The 10980-nt window shown below is 32.1% G+C and overlaps 1 protein-coding gene across 1 annotated transcript; it reads right to left on the reverse strand.

The window, feature by feature from the left end:
* Positions 1 to 626: 626 nt before the first annotated feature.
* On the reverse strand, positions 627 to 2818 carry LOC131064413 (fatty acyl-CoA reductase 2, chloroplastic-like). The gene is made up of 5 exons (XM_057998547.2): positions 2515 to 2818; positions 2246 to 2288; positions 1414 to 1514; positions 1097 to 1304; positions 627 to 920 (listed from the first exon to the last, which is right to left on the reverse strand). Exons 1-5 carry the CDS (start codon positions 2816 to 2818, stop codon positions 755 to 757), a joined length of 822 nt encoding a protein of 273 aa, XP_057854530.2. The 3' UTR covers positions 627 to 754.
* Positions 2819 to 10980: the final 8162 nt, after the last annotated feature.

The following is a 10980-nucleotide window of genomic DNA, read 5'->3' on the forward strand; positions in this document are numbered from 1 at the left end:
GGATCGAGATCTCAGAGACCCGAGATCCCAGACAGTTGGAGGATGAAAACTCCAATTGTCAAAAAAAGTTTGACTTATTGAAAAAAAGGAAAACCCCTTAGCTACCAAACATGAAAACAAAGCACACCAAAAAGAAAAAAATACACACAAGGCAGGGAAAAGAAGAACTGACCCAAGAAAAGTAATGAAAGGAAAGGAAGTGTGACACAGGAGAAGCCGAAATGCCAAGAGGAGGAAGAAACTTGAAGGATGACAACGTGCAAATGATTGGGATATTATAAAATTATAAGTAGTAGTTGCAGAGGACAGGCCCTTTAGGATATTTATGTTCTATTGCTACAAAGGTCATTTACCTAAACAACTATTACAATAGAGAAGAAAGAATCAACCATCAAAAGAAGGTTCATGATGAACTGGTCTGAAGAACATAAATATCTTCAAGGGCCCTCCACTAACGAAACAGAAAAGTGGGGAGAAAGTGAGGACCCCAGACTAATAGGAGAGCAGAAAAATAAAGAATCCAGAAAAGATCGCCAAGTATATTTGGAATTGAATAATTTAATGAACTAAATGTGTATTTTAAAAATAAGCACTTTAAAACAATCTTATAATGGAGTTAACCCAAATTGATATAGATGGCACAGCCGATTTTGATTCATTCTTATAAATTATCTTCTAAGACACTTTGAGAGGTATCAGGAACTAGTGTTTGGTTAGGAAGTACTTGATACATACATGAAGTTTACGAGTGTTCTTACCGAAGGCCTTCTATCCATCCAGGAAATGGATCACTGTAGGTCCCTTCAATCACACTAGGTCTAACTATAGCCAACGGGATTTCTCCTCTGTTCTGGTCTAAAAACATTTCTCCCATTGCCTTGCTAAACACATAAACATCATTCCATCCATATGTTCTTGCCCTGCACAGTTTATGAGGTAAAATATGTTTATTAAATTTTTGAGAATGTTTTTATCTACTTGTTTTCAGAACTAACTTCTAGGCGCACATCTTTTAGGGATAAATTGGATCGTAGAATATGAACATTGAAAATATAATATAACAAATTAAGAGGAAGCGCAGGAATTCATTGCGTACCTTTCCAAAGCCATGTCTTTCATTGTTTGAGAAATGCCATCCTCATTTGTAGCTTTAGAGCTTTGGGGTTCTGACATTCTGGTTTGATGAAAATTCAGACTTATTTTGGCTAATTCAATTTCATTTAGAATGTTCAAAGCTGGAGCATCTTCTAGCCCTTTGAATGGTTTTTCTACTATCCTCCCTTCTCTTTGCCCATTAACATATGCTACAGGTTAAGATAATAAAAGCAGTGTCATGTTCATAATGTAATAATTTGTTTTGCTTCCATTAATTACTAAGCTTACAGGTATAATTTATGATATAAATAGTAGTACCTGTTGATACATGCAGAAAGAGCTGTAGCTTTCTGCAACTTCTTCCAAACTCCATGAGCCGAGACGGTCCTCTTGTATTTGTCTCCAAAGCAACATCATACCTAAATGATAAATACACATGGCAGGTTTGTAATTAGATTTTATATTTCTCAGAGTTTGAGAATGGGTTTTGTTATTGCATAGCGTTAAAAAATGTATTATATTCTGTTAAATCAAAGGCAAAAATAAATAAAAAACTGTCCAGTAAGACGGGCTCAGGTGCTAAAACCAAATGCACTTCAGTTCATCTAAAATTCATGTATTAGTCATGGTTTATTTAACCATATCTAAAAGTTATCCTGTAGATTGCCACATCCACAAACAATGAAATTTTATTGGTTTGTATATTATCACCCTTCTGATAGATTACTGAATGTGATGGGAAATGTCAATTAAAAATATAAAAAATTAAAATTGAAATAAATCATACACACTTCTTTCTAGATTGTAGGAAACTCATATTTCTGATGTTGTAGTTAATCTGAACAGTTTCCAGCAACAAAATTGATAATTTTATCAGTTAAAAGCTTTATGCAATGTTTAATTTATGATATAAACAATTTTTGAACAAATAATATTCAAAATTTACTTCGAATATGGCCGCTTTTGTTTCGTCCGTGCCTCAGACACGGCGAAGCTCGCCACGATGAAGCTGTGTGCACCGTTGACAGCCGGTTGTGCGCGTGCATTTCTGTATCTTCTTTCCTTACGCATTTAGCTCGATCTTCTCGAAACAAAAATGTAAACATCTTAACATATGATATTTATTGCAGGTCAGAGATTAATAACTTACCTGGCATCAAATGAAGTGACAGCTGCAGAGTTCAAAATTATTTCTACAGAGTTAAAATGATCTGCTCTTTCTTATCTTCTAAAGATACTTTGAATAGAATTAATCCAAAGTTCAGCTATATTCTGTATATTTTATCATTTAGATCCAAACCCAGTTGGTATAAACAAAAGACAATGCATTCTAATTCTACAAAATCTTGATATCACAAACAAATAGTTACCAGATAAAACATAGTTGATCTCATTTTAAAAAACCATAAGTTTGAATACCTTTTGCAAGGAAGCCTGTTGCACCAGTGACTAGAATGTTTTTGGCCTCAAGAAAATCAACTATACCCAGGCCCTTGTACAATGAATGCTCTTTCACTGATCCATTTCCTTTTTTGATAGCTACATGGGAATTTGCAGCTCTAATTGCAAGGAAGCTCACTGAATTTCTTCTTGGCTGATATAAACGTAGAGAATGCCTAGAAAAGTGAGTGCCATGCTTGGAAAGCTTATGCTCCAAACAGGGCTTCTTAGAAGAAGAATTCAAAGAAGGATAGTCTTTACACAGCACCTTCAAAGCTTCCATTTTGATTACTACTGTCATATGTAATCGAGACAAAGGATTAAGAATATATATAAGATTTTCTAGTAAGCTGGAGTGTGAAAACTGGGCTCCTGGAGTATTTAATGTCTCAACTATTCTCAACTATAAAGAGAAGGTGGTGTAATGAGTTTATTAAGCCTGGTCAGATTACAACATGGGTACCTTAAAAATTGCAAGTATTTTGTTGTGATGCAATTAATTGGTGTCGTAGATCTTACTTTTCTAGGAATAAATTTCCACATGTTTTGGGTTAAAGAAATAAATGATGTGAAACCCCACCACACACAGCCCCACACGGCTGGTTTGGGGTGAAATAGTCATGAATTGTCTATATAATTGTTGAATAATATTATTCGAGTTATTTATATTTAGAAATAGAAATGGATTCTTTTATGGTTTGTGGGTTTAAGATGGGATTTGGCTATGCCAGCACCAAAATAGATATTGACAAGAGTGTTATTTGCATTTAATAATAAAATTAAAAATCAATATACAATTGTATGCCGATTTTTAATTTAATTATTAAATGCAAATAATAGTCTGTCAGGAATGTGAAGCCCAACGGTCACATGACCATTCACCTTCTCCCAACTCTTGGTTTCACAACTGAATGTGATTGTAAAAATAGTTGTGTGCAATCCATGTATGTAACTTTATTGGTAACGAATGATAAAGAGTTTCCCTTGAGAGTGGGCGTAGTCTTTATGATGAACTACTATAAATTTTTGTCTCGTGTCCTTGTTGTATTATTTTCTTTCTTTGTTTTGTGTTGATTAATTGTTTTTCTTGCTCATTTAAATTAACAATATCTATGTAGAAAACAAAGAGATACAAATTTTAATTGATCCTTAACATAAAATATTCTAAAAATATAACATTATTTTAAATCTTATTTCTAAATACAATATCTTTTCTTTTATAAATTTTGTTACTTTATACATAAGCACATCAGTTTAAGAAACCCTTCTCTACAGAGTAGTCTACCAAAAATTGTCTACTTCCACAATGATATCCCATTAAGTAATAATGTGTTAATGGAGAAAATGTACATTATGATAATATAAGTGAAGTATTTTTAACTTTACTAATGATGTATAACAAATCATAACATTTCTTTCAAATCTAACGAATAGAATAACATAAGAGGAATATGTGTTTTTAGAACATATCGTATCCATACAAAATTTGTATGATTGGGAAGAGGGGCCTATAATAATGGGGGATTCCAATACATGTCATAGTAGGTGGATAAAACGAGCTCTATAGTGATGCACTAAAAATATCACGTCGATACTTATCCCCAAAAAACATTCTTCTAAATTTCAAAAAGCAACCAATTTATGTGATACCACATAAGTACACTAATAAAGGTGACTTGGTGCACACCTATTGATCTTACTTTTTGGGGGGACCATTTTGGACACATTCACAAAAAAAACATGTATAGATATGTGTGTGTGTGTGTGTGTGCCCACACACACACACACACATATATATATTGTGCGTATACATACATACATACATACATACATACATATATATACAGATATATGTATTTGTATGTATGTACACACACATATTCTAAATCATATCGAAAAGATACTAAACTAATAGATGAATAATAACTAAGATATATGTATGAAGCATAGACCAAGGCCTGCACATTTTGATATAAAGTCATAAATAGAAGTTTTTCTTGGTTCTATACTTGTGTGTTATGATGAATGATTGTTTCTTTTGTTGATAATGATGTATGGGTGATTTCTCTTATTATGTCCTCTGGAGTATAAACTAACTACATAAGATATCTTTGTGGTAAAGATCTCTTAACTATACAACCCCATTTCTCTTCCTAACAACATGCTTTTGATCAAAAGTGGTTTGTTGTCATCCTTATTGGTGGAGGGCTTATACCTCTTAGTAATGTGAGCTATAGTGAAGGTTATCCCTTATGTTCCAAGGTTGGTTGGAGTGTCATGGGGTGGATTGTAGGTAGTTGTCTCCCTCATCCCACTTCTTTTCTTGGATATAGGTTTTTATTCTAAGTAGTTATGGCACTCCTTAGTTTTCCCATCATGTGTAGGTCTTCCTTGGTGTTGTGGATATCATCAAGTGTGTTGAGGTGTGGATTTGAGGTGAATGGTTCTCTTATCTTACACTTGTGTTGTTTTTGTAAAAGAACATGACAAAGTGTTGAGTATTAGATTATTGTTGGAGTGTCATTCAACTATCTAATCGATTCAGCATGGCGACTTCATCACATGATGGTTAGTCTTCTACTTTTTTCACATTTCTTGAAGCAATAGTGATGTTGTCTCATGTGCATATGTTATTGTTGTGTTGGTTGTATTGAATCCATTCTTGTGTGGTCCTTTCAAAAAAATCTTTTCTTGGCTAACGTCCTAGATGAGTGGCTTAGGAAATTATACCCCACAAATGTCTAAGGTAGAAAAAGGTGTATACATTCCCTTTTGAATTCAAAAATAATATATAACTCATATTTGCATAGAAATAATCTCACATTATTTACTTAGCCAATATTAAATTAATTTTAATATCCAAGGCAACAACTCCTTTTACCAAATATAGAACTACAGTAGCTTGATCTCTAGCATAAACACTTTAAACTAGCACACCTAATACCTTTGTAGCAAAATTTAATGTCTAGGTTCTATAATAGGAATTGCATAGTCCCTCTATATAAATATGCATTTTTTCTATACTTTCAAACATAGTCTTCTAAAGTAGTTTCTTATAGTAGTTCAAAAATATCCCAATGGACTCTTTCTTTTAGGTCCAAAATAACTCCCTAATCATTTCTCAACACTATTAATGATAATAGAAATAAATAGAAGTCAAAAATTAATACAAAGGTCTTGTGATAAATAAAATATAGTTCCTAAAGAAAAAATTACCAAAATGCCTAAAGTAGGAAAATACATAGTCCTCTTGAAGTAGTTTCTATAATAGTCAAATAAAACATTCTTATAACAATGTAAATTAATTCTCCAACAACTTGTGAGAGGCTTAGAGAAACCTATAAATAATTAGTAATATGGATGCTAGTTTGAAATTCATAAATATATCTGCATTCTTTCCGCCAAACCTATTTTAAAAAATAGTAGTTGACATGACGACTACAATTCAAGAAAAACGCCAAAATTGAAGAAAATCGAAACTCTAAACTTGGAAATATTTTTTAATGATGCATGATTGCTTGTGGAATTGGATACTTTACATCAGTCATGCTAGGTAAGAATGTTTTGATCATTGACTCACAAAATGAAGTTGAGTGGCTAAATCACCCTTCTAGAAAGTAGACAATTTGCAACATGCTCCAAATTTGTCATAGGTATCATACATTTTTTCTATGTTCTCCTTTTCTAGCATTTAGCTAAGACAAATCCTATATTCCTCATCCAAGTTTTTCCACCAATCTTTTTTTCACTTGTGTACCTTGAGATCCAACATATCTCAACCTCCTCCATTGAATACATTTCCACTTCTATCTTTCTCTTTTGGGTTTCAACTCACCACAAAGCATCCACCACCACCAAAATCATTTTTTCTCCTCTTTTTTTTTGGAATTTATTTCTTTTTCCATCCACCTCCACGCATTCTTTCCTATTCTCTTGTCACTACCACATCTACACTCAAATCATTGCAACAAACATTATTAAAACCAAACTCTATAATTAGATCCTTCTCCTTTTCATCCAAATTTCTTACACACAAATCAATGCTATTCATAATATAGAAATAAACAAAATCATCATTTTTACTCATACTCTCCTACTCTTACCTATCTACCTATACATAAATCATCATTAACAATATAACAAGCAAAGAATTTCAACACTATATCTTCTTCTTTTTTCTATACTAACCACTTTTTCATCGCTAACTTCTTTGATATTCTTATATTTTACACTAACCTTCATCATATTCATCCTTCAAAGGACCAACCAATGTAATAACAATACTCTTCTTTGCTTCTACACCTTAACCTTCTTCACTATCTTATGTTACATTCTCCTCTTACATCATCATTCCCTTTTACTGATTATTTAACACCTTCTAAAATACTTACCACTTCAATAACCTCTTTTTCTTCTTCTTCATTCTCTTGCACGAGGATCCCTTTTTCAATGTCATTTACATGACGTTATGCTTCATCTCTTTCTTTACGTGTACACAAATCAATGCTAGACTCCCATATTCCTTTCTTTTTGTGTAATATTACACATCTCTTCCATCAACTCTTTAGGTTTATCTAACCATTCTCCTCCTAGCAACCTATTTGTAAAGATTTCTTCTCCTCTAACATTCTTCATTCTGATGATGCATCACCTAATATCATTAACTTCAATATACGTCTATTGTTTACAACATTATGTGAATTTAATTACAAAATCTGAACATTAAATGTTATGCCTATATACCAAATTAGGATACATTGAATATACAACTACCATCCTGCATTAAACATGAGTAGTTGTATTATTTAATTCATACCCAACAGTTTTGGAACATGATGTACCTATTTCATTGATTGGTCTCCTCTTTTTTTTTTTTTTTTTACCTACGAGCACGACAGCCCAGCAAGGGCATGTAGTCCGCAAGCTGCCAACCCATTCCGCCAAATTCCTCTGGGGCACGATCCCGGCATCATCCCTTTTGATGTTGGAGCCTTGCACTCAACAAGACTTGATCCCTGGTGGGCTCATTTGAAGCCATTCAACTTCACGAGTAGACCAAGAACCCATCGACATTAGTCTCCTTATTCGAAATCAACGATCCATCGCAAATAAACGATCCACGTTTTCTAATGGACGTGCAAGACGATTGAGGTGTTAATGATCGTGCATCGTGCATCGTGCATCGTGCATCGTGCATCGGTGGGGTTCGTCGTTTCTAATAAAAATACATGCCTCACCTGTCGCTTCCACATCACGTGCCTATAAAGGAAGGGACATTTTGCTGAGTATTTCGAACTTAGACTTTAAAGGAACAAGTACGCTACAGAGGGCTTTAATTTTAAACTTTTTAAAGCTGACTTTTTCAAATGCTACGTGGAATAAGTTTTTTAATATCTTTTTTAAAATAATATAATTATTTCTTGTCTCTTTTTATTATCTATTTAATTTCTTATTAATTACTCATTTTTATTATTTTTGAGCTTTTGTTATTAGAAATTTTTATAATTATTATATTATAATATATTGAATATATAAATAATAAATTACATGTTTGATTTTTTAATTTATTTTAATAATTATTATTATATAATATATCATATAAATAATTAATTTTAATATATGATATAGAAATTGTAATAATAATATTCATTAAAATTATATAAATATTAAATAAATTCTTGATAAATATTTTTTTTTAGATAATGATGTTAATAATTATTATTCATATTACTTGAACTAATTAAATAAATAAGTTACAATTTTTAAATAGATTTCATTTTATTTTTAATCTTTAAGTTTTGTTTTATTTATAATTTTTAATGTACAAGTTAAAATTTAGCTTTAATAATCTTTCTGTTTATATGTTCCCTTATCGAATTCTACTAACATTAAATTTAGATGAATGAAACAATGTTGATTATTTGTGGGATATTGTGTAATGACTATCAATAAGTAATATTACCACAAACTGATAGAGTGCTAAAGGTCATAGCATTGAGAGACATGCTACTAATGTGTGAAACAAACAAGTAACATAGATAGAGACAAAAAACGATCTATCTTATCATTGTTAAATCCCATGTAAGTGATGGACTTTAGATTTAATTGCTATAACAACCTTGTGGCAAGGTTTTTGACCTTCATTGTTTGTAGGTTTCAAGTGTTACGCCTTTCTAGAATTTCTCTTTTCCACCAACATTGTTATGATGTGTGGGATGCATAGGAAGGTACATGGATATATATGTATAACTATGACCTAATAAATACAAAAAGTTTGATCAAGGGGATTAGATATCATTGATATCATTATAAATTTACAATTTAAATTAAAAATATATTTGTGATAGAATTGGACACATATAGATAATATATATTTTAAATTATATCCATACTAATTAAACATTTTTGTATTAAGAAGTGTATATATAATGATCTTCAACTATTTCATATCTTTTACATCACAAGTAGGGAGACAATAGAATTTTTTTATTTATTATCCTTTCTATGCAAGAAACTTGTAATATTGTAAATTGGACATGGTATGATTATAAATAATAAGGATCTACTAACCTAACATGATACCTCTAGTTGATTCATCTATTATATAATGATACAACTTTATTGGAATCTCAACTTCTTCATCATCAAAATGCTTCATGAATGATTTTGAATGTATCCCTAAGAATTATACAAATTGATAATATTTTTGTAATTAATCTTCAACCATATATTATATCTACAATCATGTATTAAACATAATATTTTCCCCTTTCTAACTTAATATATTTAAGTATAACCCAAAACTTAAAATAAATAGCTTGAACTCAAACAACATATTCTAAACGATAAAATTGTGCTTAGGCCTATAGAATGATTATATGCAAGCCATGACTTTGACATGGTTTTGAAAGGAAAACTATGGGGTCTTGTTTTGGTCATGTTTAGATTACTATAAGTGGATGCATATTGGTATGAAACTATCACTTCTCAATTCAGACATTAATTGCACAAACAAAATGATTTGCTAAATGGTGTATTAGTTGATCTCATTGACTGCACAATGTATACAAGAAAATAGACATTTTTTTTTAACAAACCTTCCAAACGTCTTTGGCGTACCTATTGCACACTAAGGTGCAATTGCTAGTTTTATTTTAACAGGTAAGATAAATGAAAGCGGAAGGTATAGTTCACAGCTATCCAATTTCTTAATAAGAGGAGGAAAAAAAAACTGATAATGTGTCTGTCTGTACGCCAAGCAATAATAGCATTATCAAAACATGCACAATTCGACTGCACCGTCTACTTGGCCAGTGCATCGATCTTTTACTTAGGGACAAAGATAAGGTAAAAATAAGGATAGTAAACAATGTAAATGACATAAAATAAGTAGGCCTCTTTAAAGTTCACATTCATATGGGTGAGATATTCTCCTTTTTTTGAACTTTCATTTTCTATGACTTGGTCATGTCATTTCATACTTGTGGTCCACCAACAACACTTATCTCTTATGATCCAGCCATGATCTCCCACCTTATGGTCGTACCACATGACTTGACTAAATGGTTTGCCTATGTCCCTCTTCCACCACAACCTACTACCATGTTATTTTGTTACTCCTTAGACTATGAACTTGTCCTTGTCCCTAAACTTTGTGGCCCCACTACAAGATCCACCATGTTCAAGGAGACTCTTGTCCACCTTCTTGGACTACCACTTCACACCATTTGTGCAACCTTCATGGTCCAACCATGTCCTCACCCTTAATTACCCTTTCATGGGTTATCTATTGAACTTTGAGTCCTCCAATCCATCTAGATTAACTCCTTGAGATTTCACTTATCTCGAGCTACGATAATTTCTAACTTCTCCAACAATCTTCCAAATCCAATATGGATAGACTTTCCCACATACACATTTCCTTGTTGTTCTTTTGCTTACCCAGTCTCACACCCCTTCCTTGAGTTTCCTGTTCTATCCATGATTGATTTCCAAATGATGGGGAAGTGATTATAATGAATGTATATAATCGTGTAATGAAGGTCCTTAATGATGTGACATTTAATACACTCCAATATAAATATAAAATAATAAAGACATAAGATGTAAAGAAGGGAATCATGATTCTCCCCAATTGTAATAGAATTAGGAGTTTTTAGCACAATTTCACCAAATTTGATTGACGGGCAGTTCTTAATACGATGCCCCAATGTAAATGTAATATGAACACATATGACATGAGGGGAAGGATATAATGACCCCCAAGTGTATTGATGTGGTAGAATAAACATCTAATGGGAAAGATGTGACGTCTCCTGGTGTAAATATATGTTAGAGTAAGCTTAATGTGTCATGAGAGAAGGTACAATGCTTCCCCAAAGTAAGCATGACTCTATAAATGGAATATGGCAATGTAAGATCAATAGGTATGACTCTAAAAGGATG

This window comes from Cryptomeria japonica, chromosome 5, assembly GCF_030272615.1.
Source record: "Cryptomeria japonica chromosome 5, Sugi_1.0, whole genome shotgun sequence".
Lineage (NCBI taxonomy): Eukaryota > Viridiplantae > Streptophyta > Pinopsida > Cupressales > Cupressaceae > Cryptomeria > Cryptomeria japonica.